General features: G+C 44.8%; 1 protein-coding gene across 4 annotated transcripts in view; it reads left to right on the top strand.

Moving 5' to 3' along the window:
* LOC137369778 (guanine nucleotide-binding protein G(s) subunit alpha) overlaps positions 1-27,844 on the top strand; it is a 709,287-nt gene that overhangs the window by 662,216 nt on the left and 19,227 nt on the right. For all 4 annotated transcript variants that reach the window (XM_068031231.1, XM_068031233.1, XM_068031234.1 and 1 more), the window contains exons 6-8: positions 10,426-10,480; positions 23,896-23,969; positions 25,205-25,263. In XM_068031231.1, the coding sequence (XP_067887332.1) occupies positions 10,426-10,480; positions 23,896-23,969; positions 25,205-25,263 (188 nt within the window). The remainder of the gene's footprint in view (positions 1-10,425; positions 10,481-23,895; positions 23,970-25,204; positions 25,264-27,844) is intronic.

Here is a 27,844-nt window from a genome sequence, read left to right as displayed (position 1 = left end):
TAGACAGGTACAGAAAATAAACAAACAGGCTAATGGAATGCTTAGCTTTCTATCTGAAGGACTAGAATACGAGGGGGTAGAGGTCATGCTTCAGCTATACAAAGCCCTGGTTCCACTGCAGCTGAAGAACTGTGAGCAGTTCTGGGCATCACACCTTAAGAAGGATATACTGACCTTGGAAGGAGGGAAACATAGATTTACCAGAATGATACCTGGACTCCAAGAGTTAAATTGAAAGGAGAGATGACACAAACAAGGTTTGCATTCCCTGGATTTTAGAAGGTTTGGGGTAATTTGATTGACGTTTTCAAGATATGAAGAGGAAACAGGGTAGATAGAGGGAAACTATTTCTGCTGATTGGATTAGGTGACATAGCCTAAAAATTAGACTCAGACCTTTCAGGAGTGAAGTTCAGAAATACTATTATATGCTAAGGGCAGTAGAAGTTTGGAACTCTCTTCTGCAAATGGCAGTTAATACAAGGCCAGTTGTTAGTTTTAAATGTGAGATTGATCGAGTTTTCTTAGCCAGAAGAATTAAGGAATACAGTTGGATGTATAGGTCACAGATCAGCCATGAACTTATTGAATGGTGGTACAGGCTCGAGGGGCTAAATGGCCTCCTCCTGTTCCTATGTTGTCTTAAGTGGAAGGGCAGTGTGCTAAAACACAGTGAGCCATCCAGTCCCCCCGCTCTGATAGTTCCGAAATGCTGTATTCTCTCACAGTAAAACTGCTTACACTCCCATTACAGCAGCATCGAGAGTTTTTACATTTTCTAAACCCACACTGTATAGCAACTATATTTTTTTCAAAATTACGGCACTGAGAAGCGACTAACCACAACACAGATATTTTTGTCTGACATTCAAGATGTTTCTTTTTCAGGAAGTAGTTGTGTGCATCTCAGCAAATGGTAGCGAAAGCCGCAAAGCACGTAACCCTTACTGTGGCATGAGCCGGTTAATCTTATTCAGACTCAGTGAGGCCAGGCTGCTGGCAACACAGCCAAGATCATTTGTCCAGCGGTAGCACTTGGCCAATTAATACTAGAAAATTATGTTAGAGACTCACCTGCTCACCTCAGTAACAGGACTGAGTCAATCTCTACAGCTTTTGGTCCTAAATGGTTGAAAAACACTCTGCTTTTGCAGCTGGGTGGAGGTCACTTTTTCTGATGAGCGGTCATCAACCTTAAGCATTAACTCTGTTTTTCTCTCTCCAGAGATGCTGCCTGACATGCTGAGTAGGCTGAATGGCCTACTTCTGCTCGTAATCCGAATGTTCGTAAAACCAAAGTTCTACAGATGCTGGAAATACTCAGATTGGGATCTTGAGGGGGCTCTGCAAGTGAGGTGGGGGTCTCTGGGGACGTGCGGGGGGGCCTTGGGTTTGGGTGGCTGTATCAGGTGAACAAACGTTTGGGTGATGTGTGGTTGGCAAGGGTAGGCATTGAGGGCCATCAGGGATTCTGCCGTTGAAGTCACAACAATTCAGTTACCGGGGTAGGATCAGCTCTGCATCGACAGCGCTCTGTAGGTGCACTGATCACAACTGCTACCTCAAGGAGGTGTCCAATACACTGTTCAAGAGAGCCGGTGACTATGTGCGCTACTGAACCGACGCTGACAGTCAGGCCGAGAGCCCCGAATCCAATGGCCCTATTCCCCCAGATGCAAGGTGTGATAGACTGCATGCATGTGGCCATCAAAGCTCCAATGGACCAGCCAGCCGCCTTCATCAACAGGAAGGTCTTCATTCCATCATCATTCAACTGGTCTGCAACCACCAAAAGCATTTCCTGCAGGTGAGTGCCTGCTTCCCAGGAAGCAGCCACGATGTCTACATACTTTAACAGTCCCAGGTGCCACAGCTGTTCAGGCACCCCACTTGCCTTCAGGGTTGGATTCCCGGGAACAAGGGCAACCCATTGAAGACATGGCTTCTGGTGCCTGTGAGGAATCCTCGCAATGCAGCGGAGGAGAGGTACGACAATTCCCTCAGCTCCACCCGAGCGACCATCGAGCAGGCCATTGGGCTGCTGAAATGAGATTCCGTTGCCTCGACCGATCTGGTGGAGCCCTGCAATATGCCCCTGTAATGATCGCGTGCATCGTGATTGTCTGCTGTGCTCTGCACAGTTTAGCACTGCAGTGGGGAGGAGGCCTTGCATGATGACTGAGTGACACTCCTCCAGCGACGAAGAGGAGGGAGAGGAGCAAGCACATTGGATGGTGAAGCCCTTGCTCTGGAGGCCAGGCAGATTGAGCAACATGCTAAGGAGACAAGAGACAATCTCATAAATACCCACTTCCAGCCACCCTGATGTCCACTCACAGAAAAACCAATAAAGAGGATTGTTCTCTGAAAAGGAAGAATGTGCAGGGCTATGGGGAGAAGGCCGGGGAATGGCACTAGATAAATTGTTCTTTCAGAGAGCCGGCACAGACACGACGGCCGAATGGCTTCCTCCTGTGCTGAAACAAATCTGAGATTCAGGTGTCATGGCTGCTGGAGTTGGACTCACTGGCGGAGGGGTTGAGGAGCCGGTGTCCACAATTGGAGGTCCCTGAGGGAAGCACCCAGATGTGGAGGTCAGCCTCTCCTCCTCCTCCCTTTCAAGGCTCACTTGAACCTCCCTGCTCACCAGAGAAGGACAAGGAAGCTGGAGAAGTTTCCAGGAACCTCATCCTTTTCTCGTCTTGCCACTGTTGCGTTGAGCTCATGGCCAAGGCGATGGTGTGCTGGTCTGTGCACATCTATGGGATCTGGCTGTCCATGAGGGTCGCCAACCTCTCGATGGAGGAAGCCATGCGCTCACATGCCTGAGACGTGGCAGCACTTGTAGCATGAATGGACTCCTTACCGTCCGCTGATGGTTGCGCATTGCCTTGGGCATCTCTGCCAGATGTTGCCTTACCTCCCTCTGCAGCTCCAGCATGCCCTGTGCTGTTGACACCAGAGGATCGTCATCACCCTGGGGCTCACCTTCGGCCTGGCCACCCACATTCCTCTGACTGTCAGCGGCTTCGGCTGTCTCAGCCTCAGCCAGCTGCTTGGGCGTGTGTGCGATGCTCTCACCAGCTTGTGACTCTGATTCTACAGCTGAGCAGAAACCCACCAAGGTGAAAGTATCTGCGCTGGTGGAAGGTGCAGAAGAGTCATAGGACGGAGCATCCTCTGACTTCTCCTCCTCCTCCTCAGAGGTGGACATCTGGCCCCCTTCTGGCTGACTCTCCTGCAAATGCCAACCTGCATGAAAGAACACAAACATGTCGGTTAGGCTGTGCAGATCTCGTCATGCCAACCACATGTGATGTGGGTCTTAGAAGTATCACAGAAGCACACCTTCTCCCTGTAAGCCTGCACAGTCTACCTTTTCATATAGCAGTCTAATTCCCTTTTGAATGCTTCAATTGAACCTCTTTCCACCACATTCTCAGGCAGCGCATTCCAGACCTGAGCCACGCGCTGTGTGAAAATGTTTTTCCTCATGTCACTTCTGCTTCTCTTACCAAATACTTTAAATCTGTGCCCTCTCATTCTCGATCCTTTCACTAGTGGGAACAGTTTCTCTCTATCTACTCTGCCCAGACCCCTCATAACTTTGAATCCCTCATAACTTTGAATCCCTCTATCAAATCACCTCTCAGCTTTCTCCTCTCCAAGGAAAACAGTCCTAACCTCATCCCTGGAACCATTCTTGTGAGTCTTCTCTGTACTCTCTCCAATGCCCTCGCCTCTTTCCTAAACTCTTGCTTGGAAACTCCAGTCTCTCCATCTGATATGTCACAGCCACCCTGTGTCCTTTCCAATTCTAATGCCTCTTCCTCAGCTGGGGTGATAGACTAAAGATCCAGAATGCCTCCACCTGTTCGGGATGTCTCCATCCTGTTGTGGGCCCTCTTTGCCTGCAATTGGAAAGATGGAGATATTCATACTTCACATAGAGATCAACGTGACAATTCTGCTAGTGTCAGCCCCTCGTCCCCTATTGTGATATCCTGTATAGCTCATGCTGCCCTCCGCTCTCAGGGGAGTTAATGAGGGTGAGCTGTGAAAGAAGGTGGCCTGTGGTCGAGGTGCAGCCATTCATCTGTCAGGATGAGGTGATACCTAACCCCCTCTACCAGCAGTTGCAGTGCCTCCCTCCCCATGTCCAGCTTCCTCCTGTGTAGCCACTTGCAATCCCTAAAAAGGAGAGAGGTATGGAGCAGTCACCACCATGGCAGAAGGAAGGAAGCCAGTGACCCTCTTGCAGCACTGTACCCATGCCTTGGGGGCTGTTGACCTCCTCAGTGATCTCCATCGAGGCTTGCTTGGTCAGGTGGGAGGACCTCTTCTTGCCATCACTGGGGAAGAGAGGCCCCCCCCCCCTTTCCCTTGCAGCTTGGAGGAGAATCTAGAAGGAGGCATCTTGGCTCTGTCATCCTGCGTGTCTGTCTAGGAGCATCAGCAGGGTGGTGGGTTGTGGTCCAGAGTCATGCAAAACAGGCCATGGTTTTGAGCTGTTAGCAGCAATGAATGCAAGCAGGGCTTTAAATATGGCGCCAGCACATGTTGTGGAGTCACCTGACACTCTATTCAGCGGCTTGCCTCGTGCCCCGGCCATATGATTGGAGGCAAGGCTCAGCGCATCGATTGTGTAAAATGGCCACCAGCCACATGATTGCAGTGGGGTGGCCATCCATGTGACAAATGGGAGCGGCACCCATTTCCGGGTCAGGCTCACTAAATTCAGCCCTTTGTTTATTTTCTCCCCTCCCTCCTTTTGGTGTAGCTACAGGTGTATCTGTTGTAAGAATTAATGTCAGTGTTGCTGAAATTTGATGTGGCCTAAAGTGTACGTATCACCTCTCAGCGTAGCTCTTGGGCCCTACTGAACTGTACAGTCTTTGTGACCCAGTGCTTAGCATCAAACCCCATAACTCATACTCTATATCCAGGACTGCTTGTTTCCACCTCTGGAATTTTGCTTACCTCCTGTACCTTACGCCACTGCCTCCAAAAACCCTGATCCACACTTTGTCTCTCCTGACTTGACCTATCCCACTCCCTCCTTGATGGCTTCCTCACCGCCACCTTCCGTAAACTCAAGGCAACCCAGAATTCTGTCTCCTGCATTTATTTAAAGGTAATTTTTCCCCCCTCGCCCTGTACATTTCCTAATTCAGAATACATTACACGATTAAAGCAATTGGGGTCACATGGCTAATAATTTAGTGTTGTATCTGAAAGAGGCAACTCCACATGTAGCAGGTTTACAGTAAACACAGTTCAGATAAGAAGTGCTCTGTTGCCCTCTGCCGGTTGAACACAAAATAGTTCCAGCATTTTTTGTATTTTTAAAACACTTAAGTAAACTGACAGCAATATCCAGCTCACTGCTCAATTAGTTAAAATAATCCATTCAGTACCAAAGGTTTATTGGGTGTAATTACTTGGCAAGTGTGTGATCATAGGAAGCTGTCATGTTTGTGTTACAAATTGTGTTCACTGTTTTATACAACAGTAATTTATCAAACATATAGTTAGTTGTGTAAAACTAATTTGTGTTACAGTCGTGTGCATTTATGTACCTGCTATTATATGAAGCTATGTATATGGCCATTCCTCCTCAATTGATTTTTCAGCGTTGTGCTGTCAGATCCCTTCCTTAGTGTAGCCATGTTAGAGAAATTGGTGCATTATAACATTAAACAGCAACTTTTTCACAGCATGTGGTGGGTTTCTCGGTGTTGTCCACAGTCGAGAGTGGTCAGCGTGATTACTTTTACAATTGTCTGTACTTATCAAAGTCTAAGTTACAGGAAGCTGGACCTAGATTACAGTGCCACTTAACTAACATTTGAAGGTGCATTATCACAGCAAAGATCACCACATTTTGCAATTCGATTCATTTTTCAATATATTGTGCAGTTTAAACCACATTTGTTGCATTCACCACAACTGCTTTTTTGTGAGAAAAAATTCGTTATTTTATGTACTATTTTGTCAGATGTTTGCGGTTTATTGAACAGAGTAACACTACTGAATGGTCGCTGTATTTGTGGATAGTTTCTAAATTTTTCTCTCAGTGGTGTAACACAGTAAGTTACTTCGAGTAGTGAGAGGGTGATATGCTCTCGTCACTTTTGAGTTCCCATTTTTCGTGTCAGAGGAACTTAAGAACAGGAGCAGGCCATTCAGCCCCTCGAGCCTCTTCTACCATTTAATTAGATCATGGCTGATCTGTATTCAACTCCATCTACCTTGGTTCCATAACCCTTCATACCCTTGTCGGACAAAAATCTATCACTCTCAGTTTTGGAATTTTCAACTGGTCACTCCGAGCTTCAGCAGCTTTTTGGGGGACAGTGAGTTCCAGATTTCCACTGCCCTTTGTGTGACAAAGTGCTTCCTAGCATCTATTATTAGGAAAGTTGTGTACTAGGAAAATCATGATGTGATTGGCCAGAGCCAGCGTAGATTTATGAAAGGGAAATCCTGTTTGACAAATCTGTTAATATTTTTTTGTGGATGTAACTAGCAGTCTAGATAAGGGGGGACCAGTGGATGTAGTATTTCTGAATTTTCAGACAGCATTCAGTAAGGTTCCACACAAGAGGTTATGACACAAAATTAGACTCATGGGATTAAGATTTGGTTAACAGACAGGAAACAAAGTAGGAATAAACAGGTCATTTCCAGGTTAGCAGGCTGTAACTAGTGGGGTACCGCAAGGATCAGTGCTTGAGCCTCAGCTATTTAGAATCTATATCAATGACTTGGATAAAAGAACTAAATGTAATGTATCCAAGTTTGCTGATGATGCACATTTGGGTGGGAAAGTAAGCTGTGAGGGGATGCAAAGAGGCTGTAAAGGGTTATGGACAGGTTAAGTGAGTGGGCAAGAAGATGGCGGATGGAATATAAAGTGGAAAAGCGTGAAGTTATCCAATTTGGTAGGAAGAATAGAAGCAGCAGAACATTTTTTAAATGGTGATAAACTGGGAAGTGTTGGTATTCAGAGGGACCTGGGTGTCTTTGTACATTGAATTACAGAAAGTTAGCATACAAGTACAGTGAACAATGAGGAAAGCAAATTATATTAGCTTTTGTTACAAAGGGATCAGAGCATACAAGTAAAGAAGTTTTACTGCAGTTATACAGGACATTGGTGAGACCACACCTGAAGTAGTGTGTACAGTTTAGTATCCTTGTCTAAGGATGCTTTAAACGGTTCACTCGACTGATTCCTGATATGGAGTGATTGTCCAATGAGGAGAGATTGAATTGACTAGGCCTATATTCCCTAGAGTTTAGAAGAATGAGAAATGATCTCATTGAAACATATAAAATTTTTAAGGGGCTTGACAGGGTACAAAGAACAGTACAGCACAGGAACAGGCCATTCGGCCCTCCAAGCCTGCGCCGATCTTGATGCCTGCCTAAACTAAAACCTTCTGCACTTCCGGGGCCCATATCCCTCTATTCCCTTCCTATTCATATATTTGTCAAGATGTCTCTTAAACGATGCTAAGAGGGTGTTTCCCCTTGTTGAAGTGTCTGAAACGAGGGGACACAGTCTCAGAGTAAGGGGCTGGCCACTTGAAGTTGAGAGAAGCAGAAATTTCTTCACGCAAAGGATTGTGACTGGAGTTCTTGACCCCAGACTGCTGCTGAGATGTTCAGGTCATTGAGTATGTTCAAGACTGAGACTGATAAATTTTTGAATACTAAATGAATAAAAGGATGTGGGGATAATATGGGAAGATGGAGTTGAAGTAAAAGATCAGCCATTGTCTTGTTAAATGATGGAGCAGGCTCGAAGGGCCGAATGGCCTACTCCTGCTCCTATTTCTTTTGTTCTTATGTTCCTGAAGTCGCCCCTGAATGGCCAAGCTTTAATTTGAAGGATATGCTCCATATTTCTGGACCCCAGCAGAGTAAATAGGTTCTCCATCAAGCTGGAGTAAGGAAGATTTCGAGCAAAAGTTGCACAGTTCACACCTCCTCGAGTTCTATCACAGACCAAACCCCTGGATCAAGTCACAAGCTTTTCCTCTTGGCCCAATGTATAGTGCAAGAAGATCTAATATTAGTGAATGAAAAATTAAGAATTGTTTTAATTCTTTTGCCCACTCTCCCTATTTTCCAGTCACACAAACCCCTTTATGAAGTTGTAATCCTTTGCAGTGCATCACAGTAATTTTCTTTAGATGTAAACTAATGGTTGTTGGACTCTTTGTACACTTCCTGATACCTGAGGTAAACTGAATTAGTGAGGTTTTGAAATAATTTTTTGAAGAAAGAATTTAAAGGGAACATCACAATGTTTGTGAACCATTTCAATATGAACTTCTGCACAAACAAAATTCCAGAACAAGAGGTGGAAAACTCAACAATGTCTTTAAATTTGGCAAATGCGGCAGTGTTTACAAACTTTAAGGTATTGATGAAATGGTCACCTATAATAGCCACGTAGAGGTATAATCTGTGTACGGCACGACAAGTGTAAAAGCCTTACAGTTATTGATTCCAAATCAGTGATTTTAAAATCATTGGCAGAAGATCTAGAGGAGAGTTAAGAAGAAAGGATTTTACCTGGAAAGGTGGTAGAACATGATTCCATTAATAATTTTAAAAGGGAGTTGGACCAGGGCGGCACAGTGGCGTAGTGGTTAGCACCGCAGCCTCACAGCTCCAGCGACCCGGGTTCAGTTCTGGGTACTGCCTGTGCGGAGTTTGCAAGTTCTCCCTGTGACCATGTGGGTTTTCGCCGGCTGCTCCGGTTTCCTCCCACAGCCAAAGACTTGCAGGTTGATAGGTAAATTGGTCATTGTAAATTGCCCCTAGTATAGGTAGGTGGTAGGAGAGTTGAGGGAAGGTGGGGATGTAGTAGGAATATGGGATTAATATAGGATTAGCATAAATGGGTGGTTGATGGTCGGCACAGACTTGGTGGGCCGAAGGGCCTGTTTCAGTGCTGTATCTCTCTGACTCTATGACCAATACTTGAGGATGAGGAACTCTCAGGGTTATGGATAAAAAGCTGGGGTGTAGATCTAAACGCAACTGTTCTTTAAAAGAGCCAGTGCAGGCATGACAGTCCGAATGGCCTCTCTTCTGTGCTGTAAATTACCACGGTTATGCGTTGACCCATTTAATGCCGGTGGACTGTTCAAACATGGTATCAAAGGAAAATCCCAATTCTGTCTCATTCAACATCCATTTGCACCAGGGGTCACTAGATAGCAATCAAGAAGATAAACCCCTGGCTGTTTCATTCTTCTCCCCCCTTTCCTAAATTTGAGGCTCAGTTGATCAATTGTAGCAACTCTACCATGACCCCAGCTGAAATCAGCCAACAGCACAGGCTAGGGCTCAAACCCTACTCTGTACCTATATGATTTGGTGCCACATAGGATGGTACCCTTAACCATAAAGCCATGGTAAGGCTGGTTAAAGCAGTTATCATTGCAGAGTGCATCAAACCTCTAGGCCCACAATATCCCAGCCAGTGAGTAATAAGTAGAAGCACAAATATATTTCTGTTGTCTGGGCTTAGTGAGATAGAGTTCTGGGGCTCAATGGTTAGAACTGGTCCCCTGGCCATAGCTAGGACACCTGTGGTAGATAAAAATAGTAAGGCTTAAAGGTGCATTACACCTTGCTATGGAGAAAGTGTTCATTCAAATCTTTGGCTGTTATCAAGGCAAAAAGAAAGACAGCATGGAAATGAGAAACAAAAGGAAATGTAGAGGAGGTCAGTCAGCATCTGAAAGAGGAAAGATTAATGTTTTGGATGTTCTTTATCAGAGCTGAGTCAGCCCACCTGAGACTAATGTACTATTTAAAATTAATGGGAAATGCTGGAATTCTGAAATAAATGCAGAAAATGGTGAAAATACATAGGGCAGTCCGTATCTGTAAGAAGCATGTTTTACCCTCATCAGAACATGCCTAACAAAGTGCTACACACTAGAAGCAGCATGATCAGTCTATGGACTGACTGCTGTGATTTTTAATTTTTACTTTATTGGATTCTTTGTATTCACTAGCCTCATTGGACCCTCCTTAAACTATCGGCTGAGCAGAATTTCCCACCCAGCTGCATGGTTAAGTCAGTAACTGCACAGTTATACAGTCGCTGCAAACATCACCTGCAGTGAATGGGAGGGAGGAGACTTATGTGGAGCATAAACATCAGCATAGACTGAATGGCCTATTTCTGTGCTGTCGATTCTATGTCATCAATAGTAATGCATTGGTAAGCTCCAAGTGACTGACCTAGAGTTTATGTTGAATTTATGTTGCATTGTTTATTTATAATTTGTGCCTGTTCTCTGTCTCATTAAAAAAAAATTATCAAATGCATGTTTTGCTTTCTGGTTTCAGACGGAAAACAAAGAATTAAACTGGTATTTTGTTTTCTCCTTCCAGCTTTTTAGACAGAATTGACCAAGTCCGACAAAATGATTACTCCCCATCAGATCAGGTGAGTGACTTAAGCCTTTAACTAAAGGAGGTGCGCAGTGTACTAAATGCACTCCTCTGTGGGTTCTGTTTTGGAACATAGTTGGGTAAATAAAGTAGTAAACTGTGAAGGTACTGTAAAACCTACATTCATGACTGCTTTATTTAGAGAGATAAAATTTTTCATGCATCCATTAACCACTTAAATCTTAACAAAACAAGCAACTCTGAAATGTGTGATTAAACTGTCTACATGCTAGAATGGTGCCCCCTCCCCACACACGCCATTAGTGACTAATATACAGGTAGGTGCTAATAGGAGGCTCCTCTTGTATTTCTGGCCTGTTATTCTGGTTAACAAACATAATAAATGGCAAACGCCAATATATTGTAGAAATTGTAGTACTGAACACTGTTGCTATATACAGTTACTAAATGCTGAATTTTGTTTTCGTGCCGCTGCTCCCGGCAGCAGGCAAAAAAAAGCCCAGAGGCTCATTATCATATGCAGAGTACCCCCACCCCCACCCCAATCACGTGGCAGGGGCAGCATCAGCTGTTTAGAACCGAAGAAAAGTTATGTCACAGAAAGAGGCCATTGAGCCCATCGTGTCTGCGCCAGCAGAAAAAAAACTAGCCACCCATTCTAATCCCACCTTCCAGCACCAGGTCCGTAGCCTTGCCGGTTACAGCACTTCAGGTGCAGGTCCAGGTACCTTTTAAATGAGTTTAGGGTTTCTGCCTCCACCACCGATCCGAGCAGCAAATTCCAGACATCCACCACCCTCTGGGTGAAAAAGTTTTTCCTCGTGTCCCCTCTAATCCTTCCACCAATCACCTTAAATCCATGCCCCATGGTAATTGACTTCTCTGCTAGGGGAAATGGGTCCTTCCTATCTAGTCCCCTCATAATTTTGTACACCTCAATTAAGTCACCCCTCAGCCTCCTCTATTCTAAGGAAAACAACCCTAGCCTATCCAATCTTTCCTCAGAGCGGCAATTTTCCAGCCCTGGCAACATTCTTGTAAATCTCCTCTGTGCTCTCTCCAGAGCAATTACGTCCTTCCTGTAATGTGGTGACCAGAACTGTACGCAATACTCCAGGTGTGGCCTAACCAGCGTTTTATACAGTTCCAGCATCACATCCCTGCTTTTGTATTCTGTACCTCGGACAATGAAGGAAAGCATTCCATATGCCTTCTTCACTTTATCTACCTGTCCTGCCACCTTCAGGGACCTGTGGACATGCACTCCAAGGTCTCTCACTTCTTCTACCCCTCTCAGTATCCGCCTGTTTATTGTGTATTCCCTCGCTTTATTTGCCCTCCCTAAATGCATTACCTCACACTTCTCCGGATTGAATTCCATTTGCCACTTTTCCGCCCTTTCAACCGAACCATTGATATCGTTCTGGAGTCTACAGCTATCCTCTTCACTATCAACTACACAGCCAATGTTTGTGTCATCTGCAAATTTCCCAATCCCTCCCCCATTTAGGTCCAAATCATTAATATATACCACAAACAGAAAGGGACCCAACACTGAGCCCTGTGGAACGCCACTGGAAACCACTTTCCATTTGCAAAAACATCTATCGACCATTATGCTTGGTTTCTGGTCACTGAGCCAATTTTGGATCCAACTCACCACATTCCCCTGTATCCCATGGGCTTTTCATTTTCTGACAAGTCTGCCATGTGGGACTTTGTCAGATGCCTTACTAAAATCCATGTAGACCACATCCATTGCACTACCCTCATCAATCTTCCTTGTTACTTCCTCAAAACATTCAGTTAAGTTAGTAAGACTCAACCTTCCCTTAACAAATCCATGCTGACTATCCTGATTAATCTGTGCCTTTCTAAGTGACAGTTTATCCTGTTCCTCAGAATTGATTCTAATAATTTGTCCACCGCCCAGGTCAGACTGACCAGCCTATAATTATTTGGCCTATCCCTTGCACCCTTTTTAAACAATGGTACAACATTCACAAACCTCCAATCCTCTGATACCTCGCCTGTATCTAGTGAGGAATTGAAAATAATCCTCAGCGCATCCGCTATTTCCTCCCTGGCTTCCTTTGACAGCCTGGGATATTATCCATCCAGCTTTGGGGATTTATCCACTTTCAAGGATGTCAGACCCTCCAGTACTTTCTCTCATATTATGCTTATCATATCAAATATTTTACACTCCTCCTCTTTAACTACAATGTTTTTTTTAATTCATTCACGGATGTGGGCATCACTGGATAGGCCATCATTTATTGCCCATCCCTGATTACCCTTGAGAAGGTGGTGGTGAGCTGCCTTCTTGAACTGCTGCAGTCCATGTGGAGTAGGTACACCCACAGTGCTGTTAAGAACAAAGAACAAAGAAAATTACAGCACAGGAACAGGCCCTTCGGCCCTCCAAGCCTACACCGATCCAAATCCTCTATCTAAACCTGTCGCCTATTTTCTCAGGGTCTGTATTTCTTTGCTTCCTGCCCATTCATGCATCTGTCTAGATACATCTTAAAAGACGCTATCGTGCCCGCGCCTACCACCTCCGCTGGCAAAGCGTTCCATGCACCCACCACCCTCTGCGTAAAGAAATTTCCTCGCATATCCCCCCTAAACTTTTCCCCTTTCACTTTGAACTCGTGTCCCCTTGTAATTGAATCCCCCACTCTGGGGAAAAAGCTTCTTGCTATCCACTCTGTCTATACCTCTCATGATTTTGTACACCTCAATCAGGTCCCCCCTCAACCTCCGTCTTTCTAATGAAAATAATCCTAATCTACTCAACCTCTCTTCATAGCTAGCGCCCTCCATACCAGGCAACATCCTGGTGAATCTCCTCTGCCCCCTCTCCAAAGCATCCACATCCTTTTGGTAATGTGGCGACCAGAACTGCACGCAGTATTCCAAATGTGGCCGAACCAAAGTCCTAGACAACTGTAACATGACCTGCCAACTCTTGTACTCAATACCCCGTCCGATGAAGGAAAGCATGCCGTATGCCTTCTTGACCACTCTATTGACCTGCGTTGCCACCTTCAGGGACAATGGACCTGAACACCCAAATCTCTCTGTACATCAATTTTTCATTTTCTGTATAGTTCACTCTTGAATTGGATCTTCCAAAATGCATCACTTCGCATTTGCCCTGATTGAACTCCATCTGCCATTTTTCTGCCCAACTCTCCAGTCTATCTATATTCTGCTGTATTCTCTGACAGTCCCCTTCACTATCTGCTACTCCACCAATCTTAGTGTCGTCTGCAAACTTGCTAATCAGACCACCTATACTTTCCTCCAAATCATTTATGTATATCACAAACAACAGTGGTCCCAGCACGGATCCCTGTGGAACACCACTGGTCACACGTCTCCATTTTGAGAAACTCCCTTCCACTGCTACTCTCTGTCTCCTGTTGCCCAGCCAGTTCTTTATCCATCTAGCTAGTACACCTTGGACCCCATGCGCCTTCACTTTCTCCATCAGCCTACCATGGGGAACCTTATCAAACGCCTTACTGAAGTCCATGTATATGACATCTACAGCCCTTCCCTCATCAATCAACTTTGTCACTTCCTCAAAGAATTCTATTAAGTTGGTAAGACATGACCTTCCCTGCACAAAACCATGTTGCCTATCACTGATAAGCCCATTTTCTTCCAGATGGGAATAGATCCTATCCTTCAGTATCTTTTCCAGCAGCTTCCCTACCACTGACGTCAGGCTCACTGGTCTATAATTACCTGGATTATCCCTGCTACCCTTCTTAAACAAGGGGACAACATTAGCAATTCTCCAGTCCTCCGGGACCTCACCCGTGTTTAAGGATGTTGCAAAGATATCTGTTAAGGCCCCAACTATTTCCTCTCTCGCTTCCCACAGTAACCTGGGATAGATTCCATCAGGACCTGGGGACTTGTCCACCTTAATGCCTTTTAGAATACCCAACACTTTCTCCCTCCTTATGCCGACTTGACCTAGAGTAATCAAACATCTGTCCCTAACCTCAACATCCGTCATGTCCCTCTCCTCGGTGAAAACCGATGCAAAGTACTCGTTTAGAATCTCACCCATTTTCTCTGACTCCACGCATAACTTTCCTCCTTTGTCCTTGAATGGGCCAATCCTTTCTCTAGTTACTCTCTTGCTCCTTATATATGAATAAAAGGCTTTGGGATTTTCCTTAACCCTGTTTGCTAAAGATATTTCATGACCCCTTTTAGCCCTCTTAATTCCTCGTTTCAGATTGTGCCTACAATCCCGATATTCTTTCAAAGCTTCGTCTTTCTGCAACCGCCTAGACCTTATGTATGCTTCCTTTTTCCTCTTAGCTAGTCTCACAATTTCACCTGTCATCCATGGTTCCCTAATCTTGCCATTTCTACCCCTCATTTTCACAGGAACATGTTTCTCCTGCACGCTAATCAACCTCTCTTTAAAAGCCTCCCACATATCAAATGTGGATTTACCTTCAAACAGCTGCTCCCAATCTACATTCCCCAGCTCCTGCCGAATTTTGGTATAGTTGGCCTTCCCCCAATTTAGCACTCTTCCTTTAGGACCACTCTTGTCTTTGTCCATGAGTATTCTAAAACTTACGGAATTGTGATCACTATTCCCAAAGTAGTCCCCTACTGAAACGTCAACCACCTGGCCCGGCTCATTTCCCAACACCAGGTCCAGTATGGCCCCTTCCCGAGTTGGACTATTTACATACTGCTCTAGAAAACCCTCCTGGATGCTCCTTACAAATTCTGCTCCATCTGGACCTCTAACACTAAGTGAATCCCAGTCAATGTTGGGAAAATTAAAATCTCCTATCACCACCACCCTGTTGCTCCCACAGCTTTCCATAATCTGTTTACATATTTGTACCTCTATCTCACGCTCGCTGTTGGGAGGCCTGTAGTACAGCCCCAACATTGTTACCGCACCCTTCCTATTTCTGAGTTCTGCCCATATTGCCTCACAGCTCGAGTCCTCCATAGTGCCTTCCTTCAGCACAGCTGTGATATCCTCTTTGACCAGTAATGCAACTCCTCCACCCCTTTTACCTCCCTCTCTATCCCGCCTGAAGCATCGGTATCCTGGGATATTTAGTTGCCAATCATGCCCTTCCCTTAACCAAGTCTCAGTAATAGCAATAACATCATACTCCCAGGTACTAATCCAAGCCCTAAGTTCATCTGACTTACCTACTACACTTATTGCATTAAAACAAATACACCTCAGACCACCAGTCCCTTTGCTTTCATCATCTGCTCCCTGCCTACTCTTTCCCTTAGTCACGCTGACTTCATTATCTAGTTCCTTACAGGCTTTAGTTACTACATCCTTACTCTCTACTGACCTCTTTTGGTTCCCATCCCCCTGCCACATTAGTTTAAACCCTCCCCAACAGCGTTAGCAAAAGCACCCCCAAGGACATTGGTTCCAGTCCGGCCCAGGTGTAGACCGTCCAATTTGTAATAGTCCCACCTCCCCCAGAACCGGTCCCAATGTCGCAAAAATCTGAACCCCTCCCTCCTGCACCATCTCTCAAGCCACGCATTCATCCTGACTATTCTTTCATTTCTACTCTGACTATCACGTGGCACTGGTAGCAATCCGGAGATTATTACCTCTGAGGTCCTACTTTTTAACTTGGCTCCTAATTCCCTAAATTCTGCTTGTAGGACCTCATCCCGGTTTTTACCTATATCATTGGTGCCTATGTGCACAACGACAACTGGCTGTTCACCCTCCCCCTTCAGAATGTTCTGCAGCCGATCTGAGACATCCCTGACCCGTGCACCTGGGAGGCAACATACCATTCGGGAGTCTCGTTTTCGACCACAGAACCGCCTATCTACTCCCCTTACAATCGGATCCCCTATGACTATAGCCCTTCCACTCTTTTTCCCGCCCTTCTGAACAGCAGAGCCAGCCACGGTGCCATGAACCTGGCTACTGCTGCCTTCCCCTGGTGAGCCATCTCCCTCAACAGTATCCAAAATGGTATACTTGTTGTGGAGGGAGATGACCGCAGGGGACTCCTGCGCTGCCTTCCTGCTCTTTCTCTGCCTTTTGGTCACCCATTCCCTTTCTCCCTCAGCAATCCTAATCTGCGGTGTGACCAATTCGCTAAACGTGCTATCCACGACCTCCTCAGCATCGCGGATGCTCCAAAGTGAGTCCATCCGCAGCTCCAGAGCCGTCATGCGGTCTAACAAGAGCTGCAGCTGGACACACTTCCTGCACGTGAAGGAGTCAGGGACATCAGCCATGTCCCTGAGCTCCCACATTGAGCAAGAGGAGCATGTCACGGGTCTGAGATCTCCTGCCATTTTTAATCTTAAGCTTAAACTTAGTTAAATGAAAAATGAACGAAAGGTTTTTAACTAATCACACGATAAAACAAAACGAGAAATAGAAAAAGCCTTACCTTATCTACACACCACCGAGTCCTTTTTTTTTGGTTAGAGGAGGAGGGCGGGTGGGAGACACTACAACTGTAGTGTCTCGGGTTCAGAAACGGCCCAAATATGTAGGGTTTTACTTACCCAGCAGCCCCCTGGTCTCCGCCGAAAACAAAAGGAAATTAAGTTTACTTTAAACTGACCTTCCCAGCGGCTCAGTCGCTCGCACTCTCTGCTCCCGAAAAAGCTGCTGCAGTGAAAGGCAAGTTATTTGAAACGGCCCAAATATATAGGGTTTTACTTACCCAGCAGCCCCCTGGTCTCCGCCGAAAACAAAAGGAAATTAAATTTACTTTAAACTGACCTTCCCAGCTGCTCACTCGCTCGCACTCTCTGCTCCCGAAAAAGCTGCTGCAGTGAAAGGCAAGTTATTTGAAACGGCCCAAATATATAGGGTTTTACTTACCCAGCAGCCCCCGGTCTCCGCCGAAAACAAAAGGAAATTAAGTTTACTTTAAACTGACCTTCCCAGCTGCTCACTCGCTCGCACTCTCTGCTCCCGAAAAAGCTGCTGCAGTGAAAGGCAAGTTATTTGAAACGGCCCAAATATATAGGGTTTTACTTACCCAGCAGCCCCCTGGTCTCCGCCAAAAACAAAAGGAAATTAAGTTTACTTTAAACTGACCTTCCCAGCTGCTCACTCGCTCGCACTCTCTGCTCCCGAAAAAGCTGCTGCAGTGAAAGAAGTTCCAGGATTTTGACCCAGCGACAGTGAAGGGACGGCAATATTGTTCCAAGTCAGGATTGTGTGTGGCTTGGAGGGGAACTTGCAGGTGGTTGTGTTCCCATGTAACTCTTCTCCTTCGAGGTGGTAGAGGTTGTGGGTTTGGAAGGTGCTGTCTAAGGAGCCTTGGTGCGTTGCTTTCAGTGTATCTTGTAGATGGTACACACTGCTGCCACTGTGCTTCAGTGGTGGAGGGAGTGAATGTTTGTGGATGGTTTGCCAATCAAGCGGGACGCTTTGTCCTGGATGGTGTGGAGCTTTTTGAGTGTTGTTGGAGCTGCACCCATCCAGGCAAGTGGTGAGTATTCCATCACACTCCTGACTTGTGCCTTGTAGGTGGTGGACAGGCTTTGGGGAATCAGGAGGTGATCAGAAGGTCAGAACCTTCTCTTGTAGTCACGGTATTTATATGGCTGCTGTAGTTTCTTGTCAATGGTAACCCCCAGGATGTTGATAGAGGGGGATTCAGCAATCATAATGTCATTGAATGTCATGGGACGATGGTTAGATTCTCTCTTGTTTGAGATAGTCATTGCCTGGCACATGTGTGGCGTGAATGTTACTTGCCATTTATCAGCCCATGCCTGGATATTGTCCGGGTCTTTCTGCATTTCTACACGAACTGCTTCAGTATTTGAGGAGTCGAAATGGTGCTGAACACTGTGCAATCATCAGCAAACATCCACACTTCTGACCTTATGGTGGAAGGAAGGCCATTGATGAAGCAGCTGAAGATGTTTGGGGCTGGGACACTACCCTGAGGAACTCCTGCAGTGGTGTCCTGGAGCTGAGATGATTGACCTCCAATGACCGCAACCATCTTCCTTTGCGCTCAGTATGACTCCAACCAGTGAAGTGTTGTCCCCCTGATTTCCATTGACTCCAGTTTTGCTAGGGCTCCTTGATGCCATACTCGGTCAAATGCTGCCTTGATGTCCAGGGCAATCACTCTCAACTCACCACTGGAGTTCAGCTCTTTTGTTCATGTTTGACCCAAAGCTGTAATGAGGTCAGGAGCTGAGTGGCCCTGGCAGAACCCAAACTGAGCGTCACTGAGCAGGTCATTGCTAAGCAAGTGCCTCTTGATAGCACTGTCAATGACACCTTTCATCACCTTACTGTCCGCATCATCCCTCTCCTTTGTGAAGACAGAGACAAAGTACTCATTTAAGAACCCTGCCCACATCTTGTGTTTCCTTGTACACCTCTGATAGGTCCTACCCTTTCCTTAGTTGTCCTCTTGGTCTTAATGTACTGATAAAGTATCTTTGGGTTTTCCTTGATTTTACCTACCAATATTTTTTCATGTCCTCTCTTAGCTTTCCTAATTTCCCTTTTTACTTCACCCTGCACTTTCTATACTCTTCTAGGCTTTCTAAAGTATTAAGTTTTTTGTGACTGTCATAAGCTTTCTTTTTCAGCTTTATCATATCCTGTATGTTTGTGGCTACTCAGGGGCTCTAGATTTGGCAGTACTACCATTTTTTTGTGAGCACATGTCTACATTGTGCCCGTAGAATATTGCTTTTGAATGCCTCCCACTAGTTTGCCACTGATTTTTCCTTCAAGTATCTGTATCTAGTCCACTTTCCGAAGCTCACTTCTCAGCTTCGTAAAATTTGCTTTCCCCCAATTTAGAACTTTTACTCCTGTTCTATCACTGCCTTTTCCATAATAATGCTGAATCTAACTGTATTATGGTCACTATCTCCAAAATGGTCACCCAGTGCTACTTTATCCACTCGCCCAGCTTCATTTCCTAAGACTAAATTGAGAATTGTGCCCCCTCTCGTTGGGCTTGTTACATGCTGGCTAAAAGAGTTCTCTTGAATGCAGTTCAAGAATTTTGTGCACCCGTGCCCTTCACACTGTTCGTATCCCAGTTGATATTAGGCTGGTTGAAATCCCCAACTATTATTGCCCTATTTTTACACTCAGAAATTTGCCTACATATTTGTTCTTCTGTCTCTCTCTCTCACACACACAATTTGGGGGTCTATAGTACACTCCTAGTACACCCCTTTTTATTTCTGAGCTCAACCCATATGGCTTCATTTAATAATAAAAGCAAAATACTACAGATGCTGGAAATCTGAAATAAAAACAAGAAATGCTGGAAATACTCAGCAGTTCTGGCAGCATCTGTGGAGAGAGAAGCAAAGTTAACATTTCAGGTTAGTGACTTTTCATCAGAACTGGCAAAGGTTAGAAATGTAATAGGTTTTAAGCAAATAAAGTGGAGCTGGGGCAAGAGATAACAAAAGGGAAGTTGGTGATAGGACAGGGTCACAGAGAATAACTGGTCTCATTTGATGATTCAAATAGCATATCATCCCTCCTCACAACTGTAACTGATTCTTTAACCAATAATGCTGCACCCCCTCCTTTTTTATTTCCCCCCCCCCCATCCCGTCTGAAAACTCTATATCCAGGGATGTTGAGCTGCCATTTTTGCCCCTCTTTTAAGCCAAGTTTCTGTTGTAGCAATGATATCATGCTGCCATGTGTCTATCTGTTCCCTCAGCTCATCGGCTTTATTTGCTATACTCCTTGTATTTAGATAATTATCTTTTAACACTGCCAAATTCCTGTGCTGTACACTTTTTAACCTTTGCTTCTTCTGTCTTTCAGAGTCACTCGCTAATATTCTGCCTCCCTTTCCCTGCTCTGAATTTGTCCTATCTGAAACTGCCCTCAGCTTCCCATCCCCCTGCCAATCTAGTTTAAACCATCCCCAACAGCACAAGCAGACCATCCTGTAAGGATATTCGTCCTAGTCCTGTTCAGGTGTAGACAGTCCAGCTTGTACAGGTCCCACCTTCCTCAGAACCGGTCCCAATGCCCCAGATATCTGAAGCCCTCCCACCTGCACCATCTCTCCAGCCGTGCATTCATCTGGTGTATTCCCCTATTTCTATACTCACTAGCACATGGCCTTGGGAGTAATCCGGAGATTACTACCTTTGAGGTCCTGTTTGCTAATCTCTTACTTAACTCCCTAAACTCAGCCTACAGGACCTCATCTCTTTTTCTACCTATATCATTGGTATCAATGTGGACCAGGACTTCTGGCTGTGCACCCGCACCCTCCAGAATGCTCTGTAGCTGCTTGGTGATGTCCATGACCCTTGCACCAGGGAGGCAACATACCAGCCTGGAATCACATCTGTAACCATAGAAATGCCTGTCTGTTCTCCTAGAATCCCCCACCCCAACTATTGCTCTCTTGTCTTTTCTCCTCCCTCCCTGCCAATGGTGCTCTGATCATGACTCTCACCGCACTCTTCAGAGGAACCCCCTTTCCCATCAGTACTCAAAACTGAATACTGGTTAGAAAGTGGGATGCCCCCTGGTGTCTCCTGCACTACCTGCCTTGTCCTTCTTGTCTGGCTGGCAGCCGCCCAGTCTCTCTGTACCGGCGCTCTCTTAAGTTGCAGCAAGACCACCTCCTGAACTGTGCTGTCCATGTATCTCTCATCCTCACGACTGCACCTCAGTGACACCAGCTGCGCCTTGAGTTCCAAGATTCAGCGCTCGAAATTTTGCATTCTGCACGTTATTGTCCAGGACATGAGTAGGGTCCTGGAGTCCCCACATGGCTCAGGATGTGCATTTGACGGGTGTGAGCAGCCCTGCCATGCCTCAAATTATTTATTGCGCTAAAATTGGAAGTTAAATAAATACAATAGAATGGTTATAAATAGAACAAACAAATGAGTAACCACCTACCCACTACTGGCATTTTATCTTCCACAGCTGAATGGCCAACTCCATGTTCTGTGCAGTCTTGCTTGGTAGTGCACAGGTGTTGACGTCAGTTGAGGAACCAGACTCTTCTGTGATCATCTCATGTTTAACTAGGTTCTCACTGCCTTGGCCCACACATGGACGAGCTACAGGATAGCTAGTCCTTCAGGGATGTGGGGGGGTGGGGGGTGTGGTGGGTGGAGAGTAGAAATTTTAAGACCCTGCACTCAAGTGCTGATGTAACGTGTTAGAGTTGGCTGTGCACTGATTGAGGGTAATAGTGCTGGGATGCAAGGTGTTCTTCCGTCATCATCCTGAATTATTCAGGTCCAGTACCTTCCCCAGCAGAGGGGCATATTTGGGCTAATTTACTCATTTTACAAGCCACCTGATTCTTTGCTTGCTGAGTCTCTCACCTTGATCTTGCTCCTTTTCTAATGTTTCTGACTCTCCCCTCCCAGTTTTTCTCTTCCTCTCTCTCTCTCCCTGTTTTGTTTTCTCTCTCTCCCTCTCTATCTTGTGTCTTGATTTTCTCTCTCGCTCCCAGAACTGTGCATAGTTATGGTCTCTATAGAAAGATATGCTGAAAGGCTGAGATGAGGTAGCCAGGACGGGAGCAAACTGATGTGGAATATAAATGCCTGCACAGATTAGTTGAGCTGAATGGCCAGTTTTGTAATTGGCCCCAGTCTGCCCATGTTCCCCGCTGGTCCTTTTCTCACACTTTTTAAGTGTGGTTTATACCCTCCCACCTCCTTAACTACTTTAAATCCACATTCACTTCATAGTGAGATTTGCCTGAGTTTGGTTACTTTAGAGTTTTGCAGTGACCTGAGTAGCCTGTTAGGCTTAACTTCGCAGTTCTGGTAGCATACCGAGAAAGATTGAACAAGCTGGGGCACTTTTCTTTGGAAAGGAGAAGGCTGAGGGGGTGACCCGATAGAGGTCTTCAAGATTATGAAAGGGTTTGATAGGGTAGACATAAAGAAGATGTTTCCACTTGTGGAAAAGACTGAAGCTAAGGTCCATAAATATAAGATAGGCATTTGAGGAAAATAAATCTGCAGGGCTACAGGGATCGAGCGAGAGGATGGGACTGACTGGATTGTTCCACACAGAGCTAGCATGTCGAATGGCCTCCTCCTGTGCTGTAATAACTCTATGACTGTAAATCAAATGGGAATTCAGGAGAAAGTTCTTTATCCACAGAGTGGGTAGAAAGTAAAACTCACTACCGCCTGAAGTAGTTGATGTGACTAGCATAGTTGCATTCATGGGGAAGCTAGATAAACATGAGGGAGAAAGGAACAGAAGGATATATTGATGGGGTTAGATGAAGAGGAGGCTCATGTGGAGCATAAACACCAGCATGGACCAGTTGAGCCAAATGGACTTGTTTCTGTGCTGTAAACACATTGTAATTATTACAGCTTGTGACCTGCTTCTCTTGACATGTGGCAGGGTGAGTTTGAACAAACCAGTGCGAACAGTTCCTTGCTGCTGAATGGAGCCGTATCCCAGTCAAGGGCATTTTGTTGTGTCTTCAGGAGCTTTGAAACTCACATTAACGAATGCGAATCCTTGTAAGAGTTTTCAGTTCTCTCAGAAAAACAAATTGAATTGATAGCATGCGACTCCATACAAGGAGAAAGCCAATGTAATTAAAAAGAAACTTAATTTATTCAGTCGCCTTGAACATTGGTCTTGGACACAGTTTTTTATTCAGGCTTGTTTTTTTTCTGTTGTAAGCTGCTTGTTGATTTGTTTGTGTTTTGTTTGTAGTTTGAATTGTCAGTATAGCTGAAGAGAATACAAATCATTTTAGCACCAGGAGACACTTAGATCCCATCTCAACACAGAGTTCATTTGGCCTTCAGCCTTTAATTGACCAGCAATGCATGTCAACATGGTTAAGAATTATTTCAGGAACAGTAAAAAGCCAGTAAGCCCATATGTTTTCAATGGATCAGCCCCATCTTACTTGCCTGCTCACTGTACCCTACAATGCATTCTCTCTCTAGAAACCAGTTTGCCTTTTGAGCCCATCTGTAAGGACGGCATTCAGTGGCCTTCCGAGGTAACTTTGGATGAAAAAGTTTTAAATCTTAGCTTCCTAAGTTTTAATTTAGGAAGGAATATAATATAGAAAGTTTGTTCTTCCTCTCTTTCTCCTACCCACTCACAGAACCAGAATGACTGTTCTCCCAAAAGGTCATCGCCCTCAAATGCTAACCCTGCATTACTCTCTCCACAGATGCTGTTTGATTTCCAGTATCTGCTAGTATTTATATATTTTGGAATGATCATGTCCAATTTCAGTATTTTGATCATTTCAATCAATACTGAAAAAACCTGCCATCACCAATCCTGTTCTGGTGAAGCTTCATGTAGAGGTGTTCATCATGATGACTTCGTCTGGCCTTGATGGGAGTCTGTTGTATAGATATGGTAGCATTTTTATCAGCCAGAAATATTTGTGAATATCCTTCTTGTCCTTCCACCAGGATTTGCTCCGATGCAGAGTTTTGACATCAGGGATTTTTGAAACAAGATTTCAAGTTGACAAAGTAAATTTTCAGTGAGTATGTTTCCAAGATTACTCCTATAATTTCACTGTCACAAGGTCATCGCAACTTCTCTAGTGACAGTTCCTTCAACTGAAATACAAAGAAAATAGGGAGGGAAAACCGACCCAGAGGGAACTCTGTTGAACTATGTTTTAAAGAGTTTTTGCACTGTTGATAGGATTGTTTTACTGAAGATGCCTTAAATAATAATTAGATATTCTGAATGCCGTACTGAGGTATTGCTGCATTGTGGATGATGATGTCTTTTGGATGAGACGCTGATCTCCATCTGTCTGCACAGACACGGATAACTGATCCCATGCCAATGAACAGGGAGTTCTCCACTGTCCTGACCAGCATGTGCCCCTCATCTAATGTCACTAAAAAATTATCTGGTTATCTGTCCATTTGCTGTTTGTGGAATCATTCTATGTGCAAACTGGCTTGCACCTTTGCCAACACTGCTGTGACTATATTTCAAATGAGTGGTTGAAAAGTGCTTTGAGATGTCCTGAGTACATGAAAAGGTACTGTACAAATCCAAGTTATTTTAATAGTTCCTGTTGGAGAAGTACTGAAATTCCACCCTTTACTTCTGTACATTTATGGTGTTAAATGAAGGCACCTTTATACATTTTCTCATTGTTTATACTGTTCTCAATCTCTTTTCCTGGCACACTGGTTCCCAATTGGTTTTCTCCGTCATGGGTGACAGATGTATATAATGCAATGACTTTCTGGTTCTTGCTAATTGGAAGGGACACGTTACAACACCATTATTTTCTGATAAAGAGTAAGGACTGTCCAAAAAGGATACTGCTGATGCTAGTTTGACGGTAGGAAGCAGTGCTGAAAATTCCTGGCTGTTAGTGGGATATGTAGAAATTTTGGTGGAGAGTGGGAATGGCCTTGAAGTTTCAATCATAGAGGAAACTGTTTAAACCCTTCTCTGTGGTTTAATTGTGGATAGCATTCCGCAGCAAAAGATAAGGTGATACATCTTAATTAACAGCATCCAAGTCATTACAAGGACAAGAAAATCATTGCATTATTAAAACACATCATAAAAATGTCCTACCTTCACTGATAGGAAGTCATTGTGTAGTATTCCTTGTAAACTATTTCCCCTGCTCCATTTAACAAGCTACACTTCCTCCCACCTCCTTGCCCAATATCCTGCATTTATTTCACTATCTAGTACACTGAACAAAACTGCTGACAATGTCGTCTTGTCTTTCTCTTCCAGTATGTTTGATGTGGGAGGACAGAGAGATGAACGCCGAAAATGGATCCAGTGCTTTAATGGTTAGTAATCATGGCCTTTATTATGAAAAACTCTCAATTATTCTCCTGGTGCCTCTCTCTTATTAATGCTCCCCAATTACATGATCACCAGTTGGAGCACCCACTAATGAATTTCTTCCTGCCATTTTCTCCCCTTATCTTCCTCTATTTGATACAGTGACAATAGGGTAATTAGTTTACAAAGACCTGTTCAGATTCCAAAGGGGATTAGGTGATGACCATTATCTAATTCCTATTCTTGTATGGGAGAGGTGGTGGCATAGTGGTAATGCCATTGAATGAGTAATCCAGAAGCCCAGGATAATGCCCTGGAGACACAGGTTCAAATCCCACCATGGTGGAATTTAAATTAAATTAATTAATAAAAATCTGGAATTGAAAGTTAGTTTCAGTAACTGTGCCATAAAACTATCATCAATTGTCATAAAAACCCATCTGGTTCACTACTGTCCTCTAGGGAAGAAAATCTGACTTCTTTACCTGGTCTGGCCTATGTGTGACTCCTGACCCACAGCAATGTGGTTGGCTCTTAACTGCCCTCTGAAATGGCCTAGCAAGCTTGTCAAGAACAATTAGAGATGGGCAACAAATGCTGGCCTTGCCAGGGATGCCAACATCCCTTAAAATATATTTTTTTTTAAATCATAAACTAGCTCATTAATCTCCATGCATTCTGCACACTGCACAACTACATGTGAAAATATGCAGGATGTGAATGGAACATGGTTATGTTAAAACCATTGACTTCAGTTCCTTAATCAACTGGTTTTGTAGGAAGTCCAGTGTAGCAGGTAAGTTTGCATGGTGCAAAACGCAGGTGGAGAAATGTCAATTGACACCATTCTGAACCAGGACTTGAGTTACTGGTTAGCTACTACTTAACACATTGCTGTCACTAAAGGGTAGCTCTTCCAGTAAATAGCAAAGGGAGGACTAGTAGAACAATCTGATTCCTTCTTTCAACACAAGCAATAACACACTCTTTGCCTTTGCCCCATGACAGCTTTCTTATTTAATCTCTCCTGCCTTCTGACCTATCACACACCTTCCCTTTTGTTCTTTTCCCCACCAAACCCCAACCCCCTCCACTCCCACCCCCTTCACTTGCTTAAAACCTAATTCTTTTCTAACCTTTGCCAGTTCTGATGAAAGGTTACAGACCTGAAACATTAATTCAGCTTCTCCCTCCACAGATGCTGCCTGACGTGCTGAGTATTTCCAGCACTTTCTGCTTTTATTTCAATCTTGATTCCTGTTGGTTTTTGGGGGGGCGGGAGGTGCGGGTAGATTTAGCCCTGTCGCTCACCCATTTCATCAACGAAGAGGTCAAACCCATTTTGTGGCCCAGCCCTCATTGAACGTGTCGAGGGGAGGGTGGCTGCCTGCCCCAGAACTGCCACATTCATGCAGGTCGGCAGATTCAGGCCAGAGCAATATCAGGGACCGGCAACTGGGTAACTTCTGGAGATGGTGGTGGTCATGGAATGGGGAGAGCCCAGGGCAGCAGTGACACAGATTTATTTTTGTGTGACCTGGAGGATCGTTCCTAATCTTCCTTACCCTGCTAAAATAATTTTGGTGTAATCCAGTAATTGGGGTCGTATTTGCATCATGGGTTCCAATTTGCATATTAAAAAGTGCCTACTGCCTAAAACAATTTGGTTCTTCAGTCATAAAAACAAGAAATGCTGGAACCACTCAGCAGGTCTGGCAGCATCTGGAAGGAGAAGCAGAGATAACGTTTCGGGTCAGTGACCCTTCATCGGAACATCGGACCCTTCATCGGTTCTTCAGTCAGTCAGCAGTAGACCTCCATACAAATGGCATCATCTGCATTACAGATTAGCAGGTCTACTGGCCCCTTTTTCAAGGCCATTACAGAACCACAGAATAGTTACAGCACAGAAGGAGGCCATTCGGCCTGTCATGTCTGTGCTGGCTCTCCGAAAGGGCAATTTACCTCGTGCCATTCCCCTGTCTTCTACCCATTGCCCTAGCCCTGCACATTCTTCCTTTTCAGATAGTAATCCATTTCCCTCTTGAATGCCTCAATTGAACCTGCCTCCACCACAATCTCAGTGTATTCCACGTCCTAACCACTCACTGCGTGAAAAGGTTTTTTCTTTGTGTTGCTTTTGCCAAGTACCTTATATTGCTGTCTTCTGGTTCTTGACTCTTCCACCAATGGGAAGTTTCTCTTTTACCTAACTCTGTCCAGACCCCTCATGATTTTGAACACCCCTATCAAATCTCCCCTCAAACTTCTCTTCTCCAAGGAAAACAGTCCCAACTTCTCCAATCTATCCATGCAACTGAAGTTCCTCTTCCTTGGAACCATTCTCACGAACCTTTTCTGCACACTCTCTAATTCCTTCATGTCTTTCCTAAAGTGTGGTGCCCAGAACTGGACACAATATTCCAGTTGAGGCTGAACCAGTGTTCTATACTAGTTTAACATAACTTCCTTGCTTTTGTACTCTGTGCTCCTATTAATGAAGCGTAGGATACTGTATGCTCTATTAACCACGCTCCCAACCTGTCCTGCCACCTTCAATGATTTATGCACATATACACCCAGGTC

The sequence above is a fragment of the Heterodontus francisci genome, chromosome 5 (genome assembly GCF_036365525.1).
Source record: "Heterodontus francisci isolate sHetFra1 chromosome 5, sHetFra1.hap1, whole genome shotgun sequence".
Classification (NCBI taxonomy): domain Eukaryota; kingdom Metazoa; phylum Chordata; class Chondrichthyes; order Heterodontiformes; family Heterodontidae; genus Heterodontus; species Heterodontus francisci.
Note: the sequence above shows the minus strand (reverse complement) of the source record. Positions and strands in the feature narration are given on the sequence as shown.